Source organism: Oryctolagus cuniculus, chromosome 18 (assembly GCF_964237555.1).
Source record: "Oryctolagus cuniculus chromosome 18, mOryCun1.1, whole genome shotgun sequence".
In the NCBI taxonomy this organism is placed as follows: Eukaryota; Metazoa; Chordata; class Mammalia; order Lagomorpha; family Leporidae; genus Oryctolagus; species Oryctolagus cuniculus.
In genome coordinates, this window is record NC_091449.1 from 5,817,645 (window position 1) to 5,841,166 (window position 23,522).

Genomic DNA, 23,522 nt, shown 5'->3' on the forward strand with positions numbered 1-23,522 from the left:
TACAAGAAAGAAAAATGATGTAATTCTCATCAGTTGAATAGGCAATATCTTATGAAAATAAGTACAATGTAGAATTGAATAGTGATCTGGTAGAAATTACAGTAGAAAGAATGAAAATGTGAGAGGATTCATGAAAATAACACAAGAAGATAAGGCAGAGATGAGTCTCAGGCAACAATAGATGTTCAAGAGTGTATTCTAGAAGGGTAACCACTAGTCAGGTACTGGGAGCAGGCCGGTGGCCTGGACTAGAAATAGTCATGGGGTGGCCAAAAGGGGCTCCATCCAAAGACCTCTCAGAAACTGTGTGAATCAGCCCCCTTCCTTATGCCTGTATTCAGCCTAGGTCAGGTACTAGGAGTTTCTCTCTAAAGGAAGTTGGAGCTGAGCTTGTAGGGGAAGCTTTGCTTCAGGTGAGTGAGAGCTGCCTGTGTGCTGGGGTGGTCTTGTCTCGGGGGCTTCCCTGGGCCAGGACTGGAAACCCCCAGGCTGGGTTGTGTCCTACAGCTGAGGGACAGGGAGTGTCACCCTGCCAGACCTCCAGGGGCCTTTAGCTGTCATTTACCTTACAGCCAGTTTGTCTCATGTCGTGTCCTACACACGGGAACATGCACATCAGAGTAAATAGATTAACAGAGCTTATCTTAATCATATTGACATTGCTTTGTATTAATTAATAATTTTCCTATATTACTTTGTATGAAACATATAATTTTATTTTATATTTCTGTATGTGTGCATACAAAAACACATTGAAACACAAATAGATAATATCAGTACACATAGTAATAACCACACACACACACACACACACAGACACACACACACACAAACACATACACAGAGAGAGAAAATATGTCACTCAGTGCCTATCACTTCAAGGTGAATGGAAGGCTCTGCCACGACAGTTATTTCCTCACCTAGGAGATGGGAAAGTGCACCATGGAACCTTTCCCTTTCCCACATGCACAACTGACCTCTTCACATAAAGATACAAAAAGTTCCCTCAACAGATCTCACCTCCATGCCATGATATCCTAGACTGGGTGCTCTGTTCATAGTCACTACTGCCTTGGTGTCTGTTGTAAGCAGAATATACTTCTGTGCTCCCCTGCACCCACTCCAGGTCAAACTGGATTTCTATGTAACAGTGGTCAAAGCAACTGATCTCCTAACCAGCCTCTGATTTCAAAGGACTCCATCTCCTTGGAAATGGTATACATGACCCACATAGGGTTCTCAAGGCTGCTGTACCAGGAAACTAAGTTTTCCTCCACTGAATTCCTCACTATTCACTGCTCCATGGGGGCTTTTGTCATTGTCTGTTTTGGAGCACACATGAAATGTTGCCCCTGCTTTGTGGCGCTTGTGTTACATTCACATAACTTGCTAATTTCTGACAAATTGATTATGTCAGATCCAGGTGCCACCTATGAATTCTCCATAGTCTCCACATTTCTTTGTAGAGCTGGGAACATGAATAACTTTTCCATAATATAGTAATTAATATGATAATTACACAGAAAATAATTAATAAAATTTATTTTATTACTTACTTTAGAGCAAAAATTCAGGCTGTCTTGTTGAGCCACACTGTGGTACAGGAACTGCTTGCACAAACATGTTTAAACTCTCAGAGGCATTGAGGAATAAAGAGCTCACATTTGTGGGGGCAGGCATTTGGTCTGGCAGTTAAGAGGCAAGGCAAGACTATTCTGTCCAAATCACAGTCCCTGGGTTTGATACCCAGTTCTGATCCTGATTCCAGAATCCTGGTAACCCAGACACTGGGAGGCAGTGGTGATGGCTCAAGTAATTGATTCCCTGGCTCCCAGCTTTGTCCCTGAGCCAGAGCCAAGGTAGATATATGGAGAGAGAATCAGATTATGGTTAGTTCCATCTTTGCCCCTTAAGTATGTAAGTGAATGAATAAATTTTATAACCATTGATGATATAACCATTTTGAATACATATACAATTGACACACTCATGGTAAATAGGAAATTCCATGTCCCTTGTTGGGACAGAGCAGAGTCTGGGCACTCTGGAGTCATGGCTCATGAGAATGTAGGGGATCACAGCTGGGAAACCCCCAGTGATTAGTATAGAGGTGTTCACCAGCCACAAACTGGGATTTTTCAGAACAGTCAGGCAAATGTGAAAGATGGAGGAGAGAGTGCACAAAGACACAAAGGTGCACACCAGGACAAGGATGCTGTGGGTGGCTCTAGACACTGGGGAGGACCTGGAGGAGACTTTGGTTCCATGGATGTATTGGACCTGCTGCTTGTGCCTGTACAGGGTGAAAACTATGTAGCTGCTGGACCACATCATGAAGCCCACAAGAAGATATTTTGGAAAAATACTACAGCTGCACACAGGGACTCTATGTATTTTCCAGAATTCACAGAAACACAGTACACATGATCAACTTTCTCTGTGATATTTTTGTCAGTTATTCTCTCATGTATGTACAGAGGTACTTGGATATTCAGTATCATGTTCAGTATCCAAAAGAGTATAATGAAAGGGCCACTGTATTTGGGAGCTTCTGCTTTAAATTCTGCCCACCTGGGTTTCTCAGGACTGATGGTGATGGCCTGGGAGATGCTTAGGAGGCAGGTGTTGCAGGTAGTCATATCCCTTCTCACTCTTTGTACATAGAACACAAGCTTGCACCCAGCATCACTAAGGAAATCCTTCATCCCCAAAGCTGTCATGGTTTGGGGGACTCCTCTAACAAGAATGAATAAACAATTGGCTACAGTCAGATGTTTGATGATCAAATCATTGGATCTAAACTTGCATCCTGTGAAGTAGAGATAGAGATAATGGGAAAGAAGAGAGAAATTCCACAGGATTCCTGTAATAGTTTGTGATAAGTAGATCATCCCCATTATCAAATCTCCGGTGGCCCTCCCATCAGCTCCCAATGTCTGATTATTGTCTCTGAGCCTGAGATTTCTATATAGGAAATGAGGCATTAGCTCCACGTATTAATGTCAAGTGAAACTCAGCTTTCTCTATTCACATTGTTCTCCAGTGGCATCATTTCACCATTACAGATAACTGCTTAATATTTATCCTCTGTGAAAATGCTTCCAAAGAGTTGAACTGGTAGTCTTTAAGGTTACTCATCTAATCACTGGTATAGAGACACTAGTAGTGATTCCTTTTGGTCATTACTGAATGAGAAGCCAGCAGTATTCATTAAATTGGTTATAAAGTTATTACACAGGATGATCCAAGCAAGGGATCCTTTAGATGTTTACTTCATTTCTTATGTGCAAAGTGGAATGTTGAGCCAGCTGGGCTTGTACAAAAACAGTTCAATTCACTACAGTTTTATTCTAAGATAGCTACTTAGCTATGTTCTCCAAATAACACATGTGTAGGCTTAGTTATTTTCCTGCTTTGTCAATTTCTCTTAGACTGCTAGTACTTTGCTTTGTCATTTTGTTTGTACAGTTTTAGCTTATGCTTAAAGATTTACTCCATAAGACAATGCCAACAATGTGTGAACATTAGCTGTTAACATGTAGATAACCTTATTATGGTATAACTTCTGGGTTCTTTCTCCTTGAAAAATTGTATGTAATTCAAAATTGCCTGTAGAAGACAATGGAAACACAATTTGGCTTTTATACTAGGATAAAAATAAAACTCAGGAACATATATTGTTCCCTGCACTACAGAACTAACACCAGTACCTGGTGAAATTGTGTATTGTAGGAACTGAAAATGATTACTTTTGTGTAATATTTTTATACCTTTACTAATATTTACATGAAAGCATTTTCCATGAAGGCTAAACTTTGAAAGGTGTTGAAGTATAAAGTGTCTACCACACAGAACCCTTAGGGTCAAATGATGTGTATTTTATCATTTGGAATTGTGGAGCTCCCACTTGAGAGACAATACTTTCAATCCAGAGAAACTCAGGTGACATATTTACACCTGAAAGCTGCCATATCCAGCCAAACACCCCAGGTTAACATTGCCTTTTCCTTAAACAGGCTTCCCTTATTAAAAATGGAAGAGAATCTTTCCATAAGTAAGCAAACTTCTGTGTTTTCATTAGACAACTATCAGTATCTCTATTAGGTATTCCATACAGCCAAGTTAGAGAAAACTTTTCTATTCCAGGAATTGCCACTGGGATGCCCTGTTTCTTTCAGTTTATGAAGATTCCTGTAGGTTTGTCCCAGTCCATATCACAGGTCCAGTGCATCTCTGCTGTTTATGAAAGTGGAGTCCACAACTCCTGTACATAGACTGAACAGTAGATTTATTTGGAACCCAGCCCTTAAGTACATTAAATATCAGATTTCATAATTATCTTCATTGAACACCAAGAATCAAAGTCACTGTGCATGACACCAAATTCCAAGGAGCGGTGCAGTGTGTGGGCCCCCACTTCCCTGTCGTATCTCAGCACGCATATCAGAATCCTTCCTCCTTCCTATGAGGCTGGGGCACAGGACCAGGTGCAAACACAGACAAATCCCCTTTCTCACCTGATCACTCACCCAGACTCCTGATATACCTACTCATTTGAAGCATCTTTCTTTCATGCTGACATAGAAATTGTCGAAATTCTTTCAGCTGTTGGGATAAGCACCTGCCTGAAGGTCACCATAGTAAGGCCTGAATGGCATGGAGGCAGTAGGGCCACTACAAAGGGTATGTACCTGTGACCTCACCTCCCTGCAGAGCTGCAATTATCTTTTCACCCACAGCTGCTGTGAAAGTGCAAATTGGGGTACTGAGCATAATTGTGAAAACTTTTCCCTTCCGTAGGTACATGGAAGTTTCTGAGTCCTCATACTTGAAACTATGATGTAACAGGTGGAGTTATTTAAGTCCTTCAGCTCTTACCTACTCCATTCAACAGAATTGAATGGTTATCTTTGGCTTTTCACTATTTTCTTATTAACTTTTAGTACCCTCAGTTGATTTTGTAGTTGATTAGAAATACAAAATATGAGTTGAAATTTCTTCCTTGGATGTTTCTATCAGCAAATCTACTGTTTTCCCAAGTCCACTCTATCATTCCCAAATTTCCAAACCAAGGCTCTAATGACAGACATTACTTAGACTGTTGGTTGGGTCCCTTATTGTTTAGGATTATTCCTAAGTATTTTGTTCTGTGCAATGATATTGTAAATGTGATTACTTTCTGATTTTTTTTCTAATCACACTGTCAGACATTAGAAGTAAAACTGATTTTTGGCTGGCGCCACAGCTCAGTAGGCTAATCCTCTGCCTGCGGCACTGGCACACCAGGTTCTAGTCCAGGTCAGGGCACCAGATTCTGTCCCGGTTGCCCCTCTTTGAAGCCAGCTCTCTGCTGTGGCCCGGTAGTACAGTGGAGGATGACCCAAGTGCTTGGGCCCTGCACCCCATGGGAGACCAGGAGAAGCACCTGGCTCCTTCCTGCCTTCGGATCAGCACGGTGCACTGGCCGCAACACGCTGGCCATGGCGGCCATTGGAGGGTGAACCAACGGCAAAAGTAAGACCTTTCTCTCTGTCTGTCTCTCTCACTGTCCACTCTGCCTGTCAAAATAAAAAATTTAAAAAAGAAAACTTATTTTTACATATTTATTTTTACCCTGCAACTGTACTGGATTTATGATTAGTTCTAACATTTTTTAGTGGAATCCTTAGAATTTTTGCATATGAGATCATTCTGAGAGAAGTAAAAATTCTTTTTAAGAGAGTTGTTTTTAAGATTTGCATATTTATTTAGGTGGGGTCAAGATGGTGGAATAAGAAAGGAGCACACTAATAGTCCGGGAAGAGACAGTTTAATAAAATGGAGATACTGTAGGTTCAAGGAAGAGTTGGGGAAGAAACAGTAGAGGAAACCCTTCCAGAACTAGTGATTCATGGAGGACCTGCGTGGAGGGCATAGGAGCCCACGGCTCAGAACACCAGCGGCAGAATCTACACACCAGCCCTGGAATGTGAGGTGAGCCAAACCTCAATAGCCCGAGACACTGGCAAGAAAGCACAAGGAGGAGCATAGAGGGAATGAAGCTTGAAGCCCCATGGGGGAAAGTTCACCAGGCTAACTAGAGGAGAGAGGAAAAAAAAGGGACCAGTATGAACATGATTTTCTCTCTCTCCGCTCACCTCTCAAAGGCAAGCAAGACAAAGAGCAGGCGCCATTTTGGTCATATGTAAAAGCTATGCGACCTCAGGGCTGGACCCACCCACTACCAAGCAGAAAAACCTGACTCTAGGGGGGTGAAATAACAGGAGATTAGGACCTAGTGAATGTGTGGAGCTCATGAACCGAGACTGTGAAAAAAGAAATGGTGGGTGAGAGAACTCACGGAGTTCACGTGAGTACTCTCCAGAGATACTACAATTCGGTAACCTTGGCAACCCAGTGAGAGAACTGCAGGAGAATTTGTGCCCACACAGAGGGCAGAAGAGATTCCCTGTATGGTCCTTGGAAAAGAGCAGGCAAATGTTATACCCACAGGAGCCAGAGATTGGAAGCTGACTACCTTCAATTCTGTTCAGCTGTGTGGAATTACTTCCCTTCTGAATCAAAGAGAGAGAGAGAGAGAGCGATTTACCATGCCTAACCTGGGAGTGTCGCCTTTGGCACACCGTTAACCCTGAGGAACCAAACAGAGCTCTCTGGCCACACCCATCTCAAGCCTCTAAGGCTCCATCAAAACCAGACAGTCCTAGTATAACAAGAAAAAAGAACACCAAAGCAAGGGAAGAAGAATCCAAAGAATATCTCCATAATGCCAAGCAACAAACACAGAAACTGAGGAAACAAGAAAAAGGAAGACATTATGATGCCCCCGAATGAACAAGACACACCAAGCCAAGATTATGAAGATGATCAGATGGAAGAAATGCAAGATACAGATTTCAAAAAATTTATAAGAACATGTAGAAGTTTTCCAAAACAAATGCTTGAACTACATAAATCCTTACTGGACAGGATAGAAAATCTCTCTTGTGAAAATGAAATCTTAAGGAGAAATCAAAATGAAATGCAGAAACTAGTAGAACATGGAGAGAGAGAAAGGATTAGAAGGTCTTTTTTAGTGAGATACTAGCAGAAAACTTCCTGGGTTTGGAGAAGGACAGAGACATCCTAGTACAGGAAGTTCATAGAACCCCTAATAAACATGACCAAAAGAGATCCTCACCACAACACATGGTAATCAAACTCACCACAGTGAAACACAAAGAAAAGATTCTAAAATGTGCAAGAGAGAAACGTCAGATTACTCTCAGAGGATCTCCAATCAGACTCACAGCAGACTTCTCATCAGAAACACTACAGGCTAGGAGGGAATGGCGAGACTTAGCACAGGTGCTAAGAGAGAAAAACTGCCAGCCCAGAATATTATATCCTGCAAAGCTCTCATTTATGAATGAAAGTGAAATAAAGACCTTTAGAAATTTATTTGAAAAAAAGAGTTACAGAGAGAAACTAGAGACATTCTCTATCCACTGGCTTACACCTCAATGGCCACAATGACTGAGCTAGGCCAGGCCGAATTCTGGAGTCAAGAGCTTCCTCCAGGTAACCCACATATGTTTAGGGACCCAAGGACTTGGGTCATAATTCCCTACTTTCCCAGGTGCATTAGAGGTAGCTGGATTGGAAGTGGTGCAGTCAGGACTCAAACTGGCACTCATATGGGATGACAACAATGCAGGCCATTGCTTTAATGCAATGCACCATAGTGCTTGTCATGGGTCATTTTCTTTTTTTAAAAAATAGATTTCTGTATTTGAGAGAAGAGATACAGAGAAAGTGAATCAATAAGGGGGGGGGCTTCCATCCACAGGTTAACTCTCCAAATGGGTGGAATGGTTGGAGCTTAACTCTCCAAATGGGTGGAATGGTTGGAGCTGGGTCTATCTGAATCCAGGAGCCAGGAGCTTCTTCCAGGTCTGCCACATGGGTGCAGGGACCCAAGAATTTGGGCTAACCTCTACTGCTTTTCTAGACTGTTGTCAGAGAACTGGATCAGAAGAGGAGCAGCCAGGACTTGAACAGGTGCCTATATGGGATGCCTGCACTGCAGATAGAGTCTTAACCTACTACACCACAGCGCCAGCCTCAGCCCTGGTTCATTTTCAAAAAAAAGATGCTTAAAGGTGAATAGACAGCTAGCTAGCCCAACAGCTTGTAGATGTGTAGATGGTTATCTCTGTAACTATAATATTCAACAAGTGAAAAGTAGGAAAACCACAGTTCCACAGGAGTGAAAACTAGTATTAATGAGGACTAAAAATAGCAGCCATATCACAAGATGTCCTCTTCATTCCTATGCATTTCTTTGTATTCTATGTTAACTTCCACATATCAGAGAAAACATAGGATACTTGTCTTGGGGGCTGGCTAGTTTCAGTCAGTGTAATGGTTTCCGATTGCATCCATTTTGTTGCAATAGAAATAATTTTGTTCTTTCTTACAGCTGAGTAGTATTATATTAAAAAAAAAAGCTGAGTTGGGGGAGAAAGAGAGAGACTGATGGAGAGATGAAAGATCTTCCACTTGCTGGTTCGTCCCCAGATGGCTGCAATGGCCAGTTTGAAGCCAGGAAACAGGAACTCTATCCTGATCTCCCATGTGAGTGGCAGGGATCCAAGTTCTTGGGCCGTCATCTCTTTTGTTCCTAGGCACATTAGCAGTAATCTGGGTCAGAGTAAAGCAGCTGGAACCCAACTGGCACACTGCTTTGGGATGCAGGCATAGCAAGTGGTGGCTTAACCTGCTGCACCACAATATCAACCTAAGCAGGCCCAACTTTTGCCTCAGAAAGTTTGTTTTATTGCTTAAGTAATTAATCTGCTCCAAATAAAGACACTATAACTATCTTCTAAAAATATTCATTTAAGAAAAATCTTTGAAAAGATAACTTAGAATAAAAGCTTATAAATGATGTAAGATCTGGGCCAGTGCTGTGGCATAGTAGGCTAAGCCTCTGCCTGTGATGCATATGATGCGTCCATATGGGTGCCGGTTCATATCTCAGCCACTCGTCTTCTGATCCAGCTCTCTGCTTGTGGCCAGGAATGTACTTGCATCCAGGTCATGGAAAGTCCTACAAATCTATCAGAACCAGACAGCTAAAAGGAAAATACAGGTCGATGCCGTGGCTCACTTGGCTAATCCTCTGCCTGTGGCACCAGCACCCTGGGTTCTAGTCCCGGTTGAGGTGCTGGGTACTAGCCCCAGTAGCTCCTCTTCCAGTCCAGCTCTCAGCTGTGGCCGAGGAGGGCAGTGGAGGATGTCCCAAGTGCTTGGGTCCCTGCATCTGCATAGGAGACCAGGAGGAAGCACCCAGCCCCTGGCTTTGGATCGGCACAACACTGGCCATAGCAGCTATTAGGGGAGTGAACCAACGGAAGGAAGACCTTTCTCTCTGTCTCTCTGTAACTGTCTCACTGTCTAACTCTGCCTGTCAAAAAAGTAAAAATAAAAGGAAAATACAGCCTAAAATATATCTCAAGAAAAAAGTTGAACATGTGCAAAGGTGTTGGAATTCCTTAGTCATAAAGAACACACAATTAAAATCACTAGCTGGAACCTTTACACATCAATAAGCAAATTGGAAAATTTTACTTTGAGCTCTGCCCACCTGGAGTGCCTGGAACTAATGGTGATGACTTGGAGGCAGGTGACACCAGTGGTTACATCCATGCACACAGAATAAAAATGTGAACCCAATATCACAGAGGAAATGCTTCATCCTCAAAGCTACCATGGTTTGGGAACTCCTTTAGAAGAATTACTCAGCAATTGGCTACAATCAGGTGTATGATGATCAAATCTGTGGCCCTAAACTTGCAAGAAGAAATCTCCCAGGATCCCAGCAGTAGTCTGTGATGAAAAGACTATTCCTATTGCCATGTATCTGATGGCCATTCTGACAGTTCCCAGTGACTGCTATTTGTCTTCTAAGCCAGAGATTCCTGCATGGGAACACGAGACAGGAGCCAAGTGTGTCACTTCAACTACAACTCCATATTGTCCACTTATTAGTTCCCACCAAGAAATCATGAAGTATTTTTAAGCACTAAAAATAATTAAGCACTAACAACAAAGTAAGGACCAAGGCTATGAAGGCTATACATGAAGATAATCTTACAATCTTATAATTCCATTAGGTACTAAGTACCATTGTTTTCATTGGAAATATTGGGGAAAAAATGAGGAGATTAAGGTTAATGATTTTCCTAAATTCAGACTTTTTTATGGGAAAACAAAAACCAGAGCCAGGCTGCAGTATTAAAAACACAGGGCATGTAAACCCTATGGTAATTGAACAGTGTGAGTACCCATGCTTTTCTAATTATACTGATGCATATTTAGTAACTTGCATACCTTATTTTACCTTAGATTGATGGCAGTGTATAATTCTGGCTGCAGCGAGTTGACATCTATGTGTCATGATGTATTGCGTAAGTCAGTATCAATAATGAGTAAAGTTTTGTATATCTTAAAAAATAGAGATGCCCTCATTGTAGTATACAAAATTCTATATGGATCTGCTCCATAACAAATTGTATTTTAAAATACACCATTGCCTCTATATTCAGATAACAACAGGAACTCAAATTTACTTCTTATTTTTTTTTGACAAGCAGAGTGGACAGTGAAAGTGACAGAGAGAAAGTTCTTCCTTTTTTTCTGTTGGTTCATCCCCCCCATTGGCTGATGCAGCTGGCACGCTGTGACTGGGCACTGCACTGATCCGAAGCCAGGAGCCAGGTGCCTCTCCTCATCTCCCATGTGGGTGCAGGGCCCAAGGACTTGGGCCATCCTCCACTCCCGGGCCATAGCAGAGAGCTGGACTGGAAGAGGAACAACCAGGACAGAATCCAGCACCCCAACTGGGACTAGAACCTGGAGTGCTGGCACCACTGGCGGAGGATTAGCCTATTGAGCTGTGGTGCCAGCTTCAAATTTACTTCTATGCCAACAATAAAATGTTGCCTATTACGGGAATCATTGAACACAAACTATATCTTTCCTGAGCTATGCGAGAAGAGACACCAATATGTGATGAAATAGTGTAAGGCAAAGGTTCAGTGTTACTGATGTCAAGAATATGCTTATCTGCTCATCAACAACTGGCTAAAGAAAAACTGTTAGCAAATGAGGTAAGATTAGTGTCACATTACAATGTAAACACCTATGCAATAGAGCATCTGTAAAGTGTGACACATTATATATTTGATAAATGGATTTACAGAATTTGGGATTGATAAGAAAATACTTTACAATTGGAGAATATATCAAGAGACTTAGTTGTGCTCAATATCTGCTATCTGTAACTCACTATTAAAATGTTATTTCTTTGAATGCTGCTTCTCTAACTTGAAGATGAATAAAAGTCTCATCAAAATGAATAAGGCAGACACAGAAAGAGAAATATCACGTTTCTTCTTATATGTGGAAGTTAATCTATGTAATATAAAAATTATTTGGATGTCGTATTATTTTGGAACATGGAACTAACTGATTCTCTGAGAAGGGCCCATTAGACATTCTACATAGTAAGATCTTGTTCTGTGACATAGGATCACTAACATCCTCGGCAGATACTTAGGCATGGAAATGATGACCACAGACCACAGAAACGTCAGATCAAGGACTGTGATATCACCATTACTGAGACAATGTTGAGAGCGAAAGAAAGGAAACTATAATATGACATTTTCAAAATAACTGGAAATTTATTCATCTTATTGGAAAACAATATGAGCTGCTACTCATATGACTACAGATTGATTTTGAGTAGATCTGTTTTAAATTTAAAGATGATTAATGAAATAATGTAAATTAAAGAAGAACATATCTGTGGTCTTACAATAGGAAAAGTTCTCTGGCAGAGAACAAAAATTATAAAATATAAAAGAATAAGTGATAAATTATCATATAAAATTCAGCCACTGCTTGGGACATCCACATCCCCTATGAATGCCTGGGATTGAGTCCTGGGCCTGCTTCCCTTTCAGCTTCTTGCTAATGCCCCAGGGAGGCAACAGATGGTGGCCCACATGCTTGAATTCCTGCACCTACTTGGGAGACCCAGATGGAGTTTCTGGCTTCTGGCTGCAGCCTGCAACAGTTTTTGTAGTTGTGGGCATTTGGGGATTGGACCAGTGAATGGAAAGTCAATCTGTCAATGTCTATCTATCTATTTATTTATTTATTTATCTATCTATCTACCTCTGAGTCTTATTCTCTCTCTCTCTCTGCCTATCAAATATAAATAAATCATTTAAAAACAAATACATATATACTATTCTTACAAATATACCATGTAATTTACCATCATATTATACAATCTATAAATAAAAGGTATAAAATATTTAAAATATTTAAGAAAGTAACTTGGAATGAGTTAAGGTAGAGTAAGGAAATCGACCATGTGAAGTGCACGAGTCTAGAAGGAATGTATGAATCCAATTGCAAATGTATATCCTTTTATATCAACCATAAAGAACTAATTAATCCTAATAGTCTATCAAGTAGATATGTTTTCAAGGTATGTATATTATTTTTTAGAAGGCCTTTTTAGTGAGATACTAGCAGAGATCTTTCCAGGTTTGGAGAAGGACAGAGACATCCTAGTACAGGAAGTTCATAGAACCCCCAATAAACATGACCAAAAGAGATCCTCACCACGACACGTGGTAATTAAACTTACCACAGTGAAACATAAAGAAAAGATCCTAAAATGTGCAAGAGAGAAACGTCAGATTACTCTCAGAGGATCTCCAATCAGACTCACAGCAGACTTCTCATCAGAAACACTACAGGCTAGGAGGGAATGGCGAGACATAGCACAGGTGCTAAGAGAGAAAAATTGCCAGCCCAGAATATTATATCCTGCTAAGCTCTCATTTGTGAATGAAGGTGAAATAAAGACCTTTCATAGCAAACAGAAATTGAAAGACTTTGTCGCCACTCGTCCGGCCCTGCAAAAGATACTTAAAGATGTGCTACACTCAGAAACACAGAAACACGGTCATCAATATGAAAGAAGGGAAAGGAAGAACACCTACCAGTAAAACAGCATGGGAAGCTCAAAGCATATACTAGAAAATATCTCCGGGAAAATGGCAGGGCAAAGTCACTACCTAACAATAGTCACATTGAACATTAATGGTCTGAATTCTTCAGTTAAAAGACACCGTTTGACTGACTGGCTCAAAGAACACAACCCAACTATTTGTTGCCTACAAGAAACACATCTCTCTAACAAAGAGGCATGCAGACTGAAAGTGAAAGGTTGGAAAAAGATATTCCATGCCAACAGAAACCAAAAAAAGCAGGTGTAGCCATATTAATATCAGACAAAATAAACTTTAATACAAAAACTGTTAAGAGAGACAAAGAGGGACACTATATAATGATTAAGGGTTCAATTCAACAGGAAGATGTAACATTGGAGAAACCCTTCAAGATATTGTCACAGGCAAAGAATTTCTGGAAAAGACCCGGGAGGCACAGGCAGTCAAAGCCAAAATCAACTATTGGGATTGCATCCAATTGAGAAGTTTCTGTACTGCAAAAGAAACAGTCAGGAGAGTGAAGAGACAACCGACAGAATGGGAAAAAATATTTGCAAACTATGCAACAGATAAAGGGTTAATAACCAGAATCTACAAGGTATGTATATTAAATATAAGCAATAAATGGAAAATATATAGCATGTAATTTAAATCAATTAAGTACTTGTCATGGTGATATACATTTAAGATAAAATAGACCTTCAGATTAAAGCAAGTTGTTATTATTTTAATTAGTATTATTTTCATTTCTTTTTTCATTTTTAATTTATAATTTTCTAATAGGCTTGATTGATGGCAAACAAACATACTGTGAGTATACATCTGTATACATACATATGAATAAGAAGACATATGTACAGGCAAATATGTACATATATGCACACACAAATATACTGCTTTTATATCTATATGTATCAGGTGTTTCTAAGTTTTTCATATGAGCTAACACCATGTGGTTTCTATATTTGTGGCACAATATTATGATGGGGACCACGCAGCATGTGACCTCTTAGTGGAGAGACAAGGCTAGACAGGCCAGACCAGATAGTACTGATAACGCAACCTTGTGTGACCTCATGCCTTAAGGCCTTGTAACCTTTCCGCTACTTGCACTAGCATTGCAGCTACAAGATAAGCTCCCCCTCCTTCCCCCACCCGATACCCTGCCTCTATGATATATAAGTGTGTGGTTGAAAAATAAAGGCGCAGCTTGATCGGCACCTGTCTTGCTGCCATCTTTGTGTCTCCTGTCCCTTTCATTTCTCCTTCTAGGTTCTCGGCCCCAGTTGCTGTCCTGTGGGACGGGACAACTGGCGCCCAACGTGGGGCTCAAGTACGGCCCTTGGGGTTCGAGTGCCTGTAAGATTGGAGGAACGCCGCCTTCCAGGAGGAAAACTTGGATCCAAGTGATTGTGCGACCGGCTTGGAACTGCCCACCCGAGATCATTAGCATTGGTCGACGCTGTGGCGTGAAGACGGCGCAAGGTAAGTGAAAGCTATGGGACAGTCATCATTGTCACAGGAAATGTTCATTTCAAGTCTCAGGGAGGCCCTCAAGACACGAGGAGTTCGGGTTAAAAATAAGGATCTAAAGGCATTTTTTGAGTATGTAGAAAGATTGTGTCCCTGGTTCCCCAAGGAAGGAACAATTGATGAGATCAAGTGGGAAAGAGTTGGAAGTTGTTTAAAGGACTTTCATGAGACCTTTGGCCCTGCAAAAGTGCCTATTATGATTTTTTCATATTGGAACCTGATTAATGACATTCTAAAAACCCGTCACCTAGATAAGACTATTGATGCCCTAGTAAGGGATGGTGAGGAGACGTTACAGCGATCCTCCCGACCTGCATCTAAATGCCCATCTGTTATTCTGGATATACCCTCCGCTGATGATGACCCCAACAATAAAATTAAAGAGCCCATTTTAGCCCCTACCAACGAAGTGAGCCAACTATATCCTGCCATCTGAAACAAATTAGATTCAGATGAGGAAGCTGCCCCAGGGGAAGAGGTCGTGCACTATCATAATTCCAATTGGCCCCAAAATGTTAAAAATCCCCCACCATACAATACTCACCCGCACCTTCCCATTTGTGCCCCAGCTCTCTATGACTTTAACCCTCCTGTGCCTGACTTGTTGGCCTTGCGACAGTCACTTCAACACAGATGAGAGCACATCCAGCTCCTTAAGGAAATAAAATCCCTCGACGAGGAGCTCCGCCACCTTGCCTTAGAGCAGCCCCTTCCAAAACCTAAACAAGGTAAAGTTAGGTCCAAAACCCAACCCCTTCTAGCTTTCCCTGTAACCAGGAGGCAAGCCAGAGGTCACTCTGAGCCTGCCGCTGATGGGGAAAATGAGGCTGAGGAGAATTCGCCCCACCACTCTGAGGAAGATAGTGAGGAACCTGGGTCGAAGGAGGAAGATCAGGTCCCCAATCAAGGACCTGGTAATGAACAGCCACCACCCTATAAAAAACTTAGTCTCAGATTTATTGAAAAACTTAAAACTGCTTGCACCCAGTATGGTCCCACTGCCCCATATACTCAGGCCTTATTGGAAAGCCAGAGTGCCCGGTGGCTTACACCTAATGATTGGGACTTCCTCGCCAGAGCTGCTCTCAGTGGAGGTGACTATGTCCTATGGAGGGCTGATTATATTCAAATTTGTAAAGAAAAAGCCCAACAAAATTTTGCTAAAACTTCATCTAAAAATTGGACCCTCAAAAAACTTTTGGGAGATGCCCCGTATAATTCCAACAATTCACAAGCCCAGTTCCCTGATGGACTTCTGGCGCAAATTAAAACTGCCGGACTAGGGGCTTGGAGAAAGCTTCCTCAAAGGGAAGCAGTCACTACCTCTTTGGCTAAGATTCAGCAGGGGCCCGACGAGCCTTATAGTGATTTTGTCTTGCGCCTTAATGTTGCAGCTGAGAGACTAGTTGGCATGGAAGTGCATTTGTTAGGCATCTCACCTTTGAAAATGCCAACCCAGCTTGTAAAGATATTCTTCGGCCTCATAAACATAAGGGTGATCTTTCAGAATATGTGAGTCTCTGTGCTGGTGTGGGATTGGCCCATGCCATGGGCTTGGCAATTGGGGCTGCACTCAAACTGACCCAAAATCCCTCCAAGGGGACCTCCACTTGATACGCCTGTAAACAGCCCGGATATTTTGCCCGCAAATGTCCAACCGCCTTATCAAACAGGCCCATGGCCCAAGGCCCAGATCCATCTCCCCCAGACAGGCCACTCCCCTCCACCCCATGCTCCCAATGTCATAGGGGTTATCACTGGGCAAACAAATGCAGGTCAAAGATGAATTCTTCAGGCCAACCCCTCCCTCCTCATGTGCCAGGAAACTCCCAGAGGGGCCAGCCCCTGGCCCCGGTTTCTCAAAGGACAAACCCTGGGGCAGTACGGTTTGTCCCTTCCCAGCCTCAGGCTCAGCAAATGCCTCAACAATCACTTCCCTCCAATGAGAAACCCCAGGTAGCGTAGGACTGGACCTCTGTGCCGCCTCTGATACAATATTAGATTCCACCCAGGGCCCCCAAATTATCCCTACAGGGGTGCGGGGCCCCTTGCCTTTGGGTACCTGTGCTTTTATTCTTGGCCGAGCATCAGCCACCCTTAAAGGCATTCAAGTTTTTCCTGGTATTATTGACGGTGACTTTACCAGGGAAATAAAAATCCTAGCAGCCACTATTAATGGAGTAGCTGCCGTTCCACAGGGCACCCATCTAGCACAACTGGTTCTTCTGCCTTTAATTACTGGAAGTACATCCTCAATTTCTTCCAGGCCCCAAGGCATTACCCCTTTGGGCTCCTCGGATGCTTATTGGGTCCAGCCAATTACAAAAAATAGGCCTGTGTTAACCCTTACTATTGAAGGAAAGGATTTCAAGGGCATTTTGGATACAGGGGCAGATGCCGCAGTCATATCTCAAGATCATTGGCCTGCTCATTGGCCACTGACCGCATCTCTCACTGATTTGCGAGGTATAGACCAGTCCAATAACCCCCAGGTCAGCTCAAGGGTATTACGCTGGAAAGATAAGGAAGGCAATCAGGGCACTGTGACTCCTTTTGTATTACCAGCCCTTCCTGTTAACCTGTGGGGACGTGACATTCTCTCCCAAATGGAAGTTATCCTGTGCAGCCCTAATGCTGTGGTCACACAACAGATGCTGCGCATGGATTATGTGCCTGGCACAGGACTTGGAAAAATGAGACAGGGCATAACTCAACCTATTACAGCCCCCTCTAAAACAGATAGACATGGGCTCAGATATTTGGATTTTTAGTAACGGCCACTGGCCTTCCTGTACCCCATGCAGATAAAATCACATGGAATACTCAAACTCCTGTTTGGGTGGATCAGTGGCCGCTTCCTCAAGAAAAGCTAAATGCCGCTACAGCGCTTGTACTGGAGCAGCTCATGGCTGGACACCTAGAGCCTTCCAATTCTCCCTGGAATACGCCCATTTTTGTCATAAAGAAAAAATCTGGTAAATGGCACCTTTTACAGGATTTGCGCACCGTTAATAAGGTCATGGCACCCATGGGTGCCCTCTAACCTGGCATCCCAACCCCCGTGGCCATCCCAAATGGTTATTACAAAATAATTATAGATCTCAAAGACTGCTTTTTCACTATTCCTCTACACCCTGATGATCGTCCTTATTTTGCCTTTAGCCTCCCCCATGTTAATTTCAAGGGACCGATGCAAAGATTTCATTGGAAAGTCTTGCCCCAGGGAATGGCCAATAGCCCCACCCTTTGTCAAAAGTTTGTAGCACAGGCAGTGGACCCGGTTCGTTTACACTGGCCGCACATTTATATTCTGCATTATATGGATGACATCTTACTGGCGGCTCAAAACAAGTCAGACCTACAAGATTGCTTTACAGCACTTTCTAAAGCCTTTCTTGCCCTTGGTTTACAAATTGCTCCTGATAAGGTCCAGTTACAAGACCCCTTTACCTATTTAGGTTTAAAATTACAACAGGATTTGGTTTTTGTGCCCCGCATCCAGTTCCGCTTGGATTGCCTCCATACCCTTAATGATTTTCAAAAACTTCTAGGAGATATTCAATGGCTCAGGCCCTATTTAAAAATATCTAATAATGTCCTTTTGCCCCTCAATGACATTCTGCGAGGAGACCCAGATCCCTCTTCCCCCTGCGAGCTCACCCCTGCTGCGGGAGACGCATTAAACCAAGTAGCATAAGCCATCAGCCAACAGTTTCACAGATTTCTTATACTCTCCCCCTGCTTTTTGTAGTTTTAGCCACACCACATACGCACACTGGAGTTTTTTGGCAAAAATCCCTCATGCCCAATAAAAAGGGTCAACCTCTTTTCTGGGTTCATCTCCCCATTTCCTCATCTAAGGTAATTACAATATATTTGTCTCAGGTTGCTTCAATAATCATCAAGGCTTGTTTCCTTTCCTGCCAATATTTCTGAAAAGACCCCGATGTTGTAGTAGTGCCATATACCCGAGAACAGACCCAGTTCCTTCTTCAAACTTCTGATGACTGGGGAATAGCCATGTCAGGATTTATGGGAGTCATTGACAATCACCTCCCTAATGATCCCGTGTTACAGTTTGCCCAATCCTATTCTTTTGTTTTTCCAAAAAATACAAAAAATAACCCCATTCCAAAGGCTGTTACGGTGTTTACAGATGGGTCCTCCAATGGAATGGCTGCCTTCATGGCAGATAACCGTTCCCATGTTTTTAAAACATCAGTCAGCCCAGTTGGTTGAGCTGTATGCCATAATTCAAGTCTTTACACAGTTTTCCAGTCAGGCTGTAAATATTTATACTGATAGTGCATATGTAGCTCACTCCATTCCGTTGCTTGAGACTTCTCCTTTTCTTAAAACAACTTCCAATGCTATGCCCTTGTTTATACAAATTCAAAAGCTAATATGAGAAAGACAACAGCCCTTCTATTTGGGACATATTGGGGCACACACAAACCTACCAGGATCACTCTCAGTAGGTAATGCCCATGCAGATGCTGCTACAAGGCTTACCTTCCCCACAACTGTGGGATCAGTGCAGAAAGCTCAAAACTCAGAAGGTAATGCCCAGACAGATGCTGCTACAAAGCTTACCTTCCCCACAACTGTGGGATCAGTGCAGAAAGCTCAAAACTCAGAAGGTAATGCCCAGACAGATGCTGCTACAAGGCTTACCTTCCCCATAATTGTGGGATCAGTACAGGAAGCTCAAAACTTACATAGGTTGCATCACTTAAATGCTCAATCTCTCCATTTGTTTTGTAAAATTTCACGAGAACAGGCTCGTGAAATAGTCAAAAAATGCCCCTCATGCGTTACAAGCCAACCTGTACTGCATTTGGGAGTCAATCTGCGTGGTCTTCTCCCTAATCAACTGTGGCAAATGGATGTCACACACTTCCCAAAATTTGGCAAACTAAAGTATCTCCATGTCTCTATAGACACCTATAGTGGCTTTGTCTTTGCCTCCCCCCATACAGGAGAAGCTGTTAAGGATGTTATCTCGCACCTTATCACAGCTCTTTCTGTACTGGGAAAACCTGTTAAGATTAAGACAGACAATGGTCCCGCTTATGTCAGCACTAAGTTTAAACAATTTTGTGAGGCGCTCCATATTAACCACATTACAGGAATTCCCTACAATCCACAGGGACAGGGAATCATTGAAAGAGCCCATCAAACACTAAAAACTTGGCTCACGTGGCTTGAAGCCACTTCCTTGTCTTTTGCCTCTCCCCGCGACCGACTGAATCATGCGCTCTTTGTGCTAAACTTCCTGACCTTGGATAATAATAATCATTCAGCTGCGGACTGTCATTGGCACCCTTCCCCTGATACAGCTCCACCTATGGTAATATGGCGAGACCCCCTCACCAGTAGCTGGCACGGCCCAGATCCAGTACTCATTTGGGGACGTGGCTCAGCCTGCATCCTGGACCAAAAACAATCAGCACCAAGATGGCTACCTGAAAGATTAATTAAACAAGTTAATTCGCCAATTCCTACAAATAATGATGTTGTTCCAGAGCCTGTACTTGGCCCTGAGAACGTCTTTTCTTTATACCCACAGGAATGAAAAGACCCAGCTGGATGCTACTGGGACTCATTACAGGACTCCTTATTATTGCCGGAATTGTTGCCATTGTTGCTATTTGTGTACCTTATCTTCTCTCTATTCTCTCCTCCCCTGCTACATTTCCTGAGGGCTCACTGATTAACCCCTCCAAAGGGCCCTAATACAATGGCCCTCTTCCTTGCTCTCCTGATGATGGCAATCTACACCATCCATTGGGCTCCACCAGTCTTTGCAGGGCTTGACAACCCTCAGGGCATTCAAAAACCCCTTCAACAGCATCACCCTTGTACCTGCTCAGGGGGCATAATAGTATCCTTCCCACGAACTGGTGGCCGTGCTCAAAAGCCGCATTTTACACAAGACTGCGGAGATAAAACTGCTTATCTGACCGTCCCGGGTTCCCGATGGTTCTGTGCTCCCAAACCTAAGCTAGACTCTTACCACACTGGGGATCAGTGCCCATCAGAGTGCAATAAAACTATCCATTACTCTGTGCACTCCTCCTATTATACACAATATCAAACCTGTAACAAGGGAAATCAGCGTTTATTGTTTGCTGATATATCAGGAGATTATGAGGGAACATTCGGAGGAGAGTTGTCCTCTTCACGCTTCAGCTCCCCCTCCTGCCCCACTAAGGGACAAGTAGCCTGCTGGTACCCTATAGCCCCTGTGGGAGTGTCTGACGGTGGAGGCCCTCAGGATACCCTTACTAAATTAAAAACACAAAAGGTACTCGAAACCATATTTGAAAGCCTTTACCCTTCCCTCCAATACCACCCCCTGGCTAAAGTTCATTTCAGAGGAAATAAAGACTTGAATGTCAATACCATGGATATCCTTACCAACACCCATAAACTGCTTAATCTCTCTGCCCCAAACCTTGCAAGAGACTGCTGGCTCTGTTTACACCAGGGACCCCCCCTTCCTCTTGCCATTTTTCTACTTCTTAATAATACCCTTGGGTTTAATATCTTCTTGGGCCACCCCCCTATGCAGCCCTTTCCTGTTCTTCCTGTCCCAATGGAAAATATCACTTGCCTTTATAAACCTCCCAACAACAATCCCTTCAATATCGATGTAGGCCTTGCTCCTTTCTGTACAAATAATGTAACAGTAAATTACCCTCTTTATGTCCCTAATTCCACCATTTTTGTATGTAGGTATAATTTAGCTTATACCATTTTACCAACAAATTGGACCGGTAATTGCATGCATGCTATACTTTTTCCTGATATAGAGATTATCAATGGAGATACCCCTGTTCCTATCCCCTCCCTTGATTGTATTGCAGGGAGACAAAAACGAGCTATTCAATTTATTCCTTTATTAGCCACATTGGGAATTTCCTCAGCTATGGTTACAGGATCCACAGGACTAGGAATTGTGGTCCACAAATATAGAGAATTGTCCCAACAATTTATTAATGATGTGCAGACCCTATCCACCACCATTCAGGACCTTCAAGATCAAATTGATTCCCTAGCAGAAGTGGTTCTACAAAATCGTAGAGGCTTAGACTTGCTTACTGCTGAATGGGGAGGTATTTGCTTGGCTTTACAGGAAAAAATGCTGTTTTTATGCTAACAAATCCAGCATTGTTTGCAATAAAATCAAGACACTTCAAGAAGATCTGGAGCGTCGTCGACCTGCCATAGCTGAAAATCCCTTTTGGACGGGATGGAATGGACTGCTTCCCTATTTGCTACCACTTTTAGGCCCCATTGTTGGGTTGCTTGTTGTGCTATCTATAGGTCCTTGTCTCCTCAATAGGCTGATGACCTTTATCAGACAACAAGTAGATAATTTAGCAGCCAGACCAATTCAAATACATTACCAAAGTCAGGCCATGGAAGATCCCATGGAGAATGTTATCTCTCTCTCTGGCCGGTGAAGCCTGGCCAGTGAGGTCACGGTCCCTCCAACAACTGACTCTCCCCTTCGGTCTACCGCTGCCCCGGTCAGGAGCCCAGGAAGGGCCCCAGGCCTATCAATAAAATGAGCAGTAAGCGAATGACGGGCACCTTCCCGGAACCTCACCCACCTAAGACAGGAGTCCTTGGGGACTGGCAAGGATATCCAATGATGGGTAAGAGGTGCTGGAGCTCCAGGTCGATTCCTAAGACAGGCACTGCTCGCTCATCACGCTTGGCCTAACCGGTAGCCATTTCTGTTTAATTGATAAGAAAGGGGGATATGTCGGGGACCACGCAGCATGTGACCTCTTAGTGGAGAGACAAGGCTAGACAGGCCAGACCAGATAGTACTGATAACGCAACCTTGTGTGACCTCATGCCTTAAGGCCTTGTAACCTTTCCGCTACTTGCACTAGCATTGCAGCTACAAGATAAGCTCCCCCTCCTTCCCCCACCCGATACCCTGCCTCTATGATATATAAGTGTGTGGTTGAAAAATAAAGGCACAGCTTGATCGGCACCTGTCTTGCTGCCATCTTTGTGTCTCCTGTCCCTTTCATTTCTCCTTCTAGGTTCTCGGCCCCAGTTGCTGTCCCACAGGACGGGACAATATTACACACACACACATTAGGCCAGATTAATTTTACTTTTCAAATATCTTGCATAAACCTTATGATGTAAAGACAAGGAAAGCGTTAGTAATATATCTCACAAATTGAAGAACTATTCATATAACTCTTTTAAAATGTTCAGGCCAAAAATGCTACAGGAATCAAATGGATTCATGTCTTACCACTTGCAAAGGTTTCCCTCACACTCCCTGCACTACAGGATTATTTCCTCACTTGAGAGAAAGGAGAGGGCACCGTGGGACCTGCTTCCTGCCACTCTGCCCAACTGGCATCTTCACATCACAGAAACAATGGACATACAGACCCCCAGCCTGTGCCATTTACATTCTGCAGTATATCTGTTTTCAACAGGCAACATTCCCTTGAACTCTGGAAACTCAGTGAAAACATCCACTTAAATGAGCAACTCCAGTTCAGTTTGAATTCATCTACATTCAAATGACTACTATTTCTCCAAGAATATCAACATACTAATACTCTGAAACTGAACTACCCTCCAGTTAAATTCCATGCTATTCAGGATTCCATGGGAGAGTTTTTGTTTCTGCCATTCCACAGCCACTTAATGTCTGGACATTTTATTGCACCAGATGAAAGTTACACTCTCAGGGACTTCTCCATGTCTCCAAGTAATCTGTTGTTTTAGCCCTATATAACATCTTAGCTCTTCCATTGTAGCAAAAAATAAAATTTGAGTTACATATATATTACTGTGATAATATCTCACATTTTTCTTTAAAAATAGGAGAGAGAGAAAAAGGGTGGCAGTGTGGGTGGGAGGGAGGGTAGGGTG

General features: G+C 42.8%; 1 protein-coding gene and 1 pseudogene across 1 annotated transcript; both read right to left on the minus strand.

Moving 5' to 3' along the window:
- ORYCUNV1R-PS1605 (vomeronasal 1 receptor oryCunV1R-ps1605 pseudogene) lies at positions 1,891-2,897 on the minus strand (annotated as a pseudogene).
- ORYCUNV1R1586 (vomeronasal 1 receptor oryCunV1R1586) lies at positions 1,891-2,916 on the minus strand (the record flags this gene model as incomplete). The annotated part of the gene is given in 2 exon segments (NM_001167273.1): positions 1,891-2,349; positions 2,352-2,916. Coding segments are annotated over 2 exon segments (1,024 nt in total), but the record flags the coding sequence as incomplete, so codon positions are not given.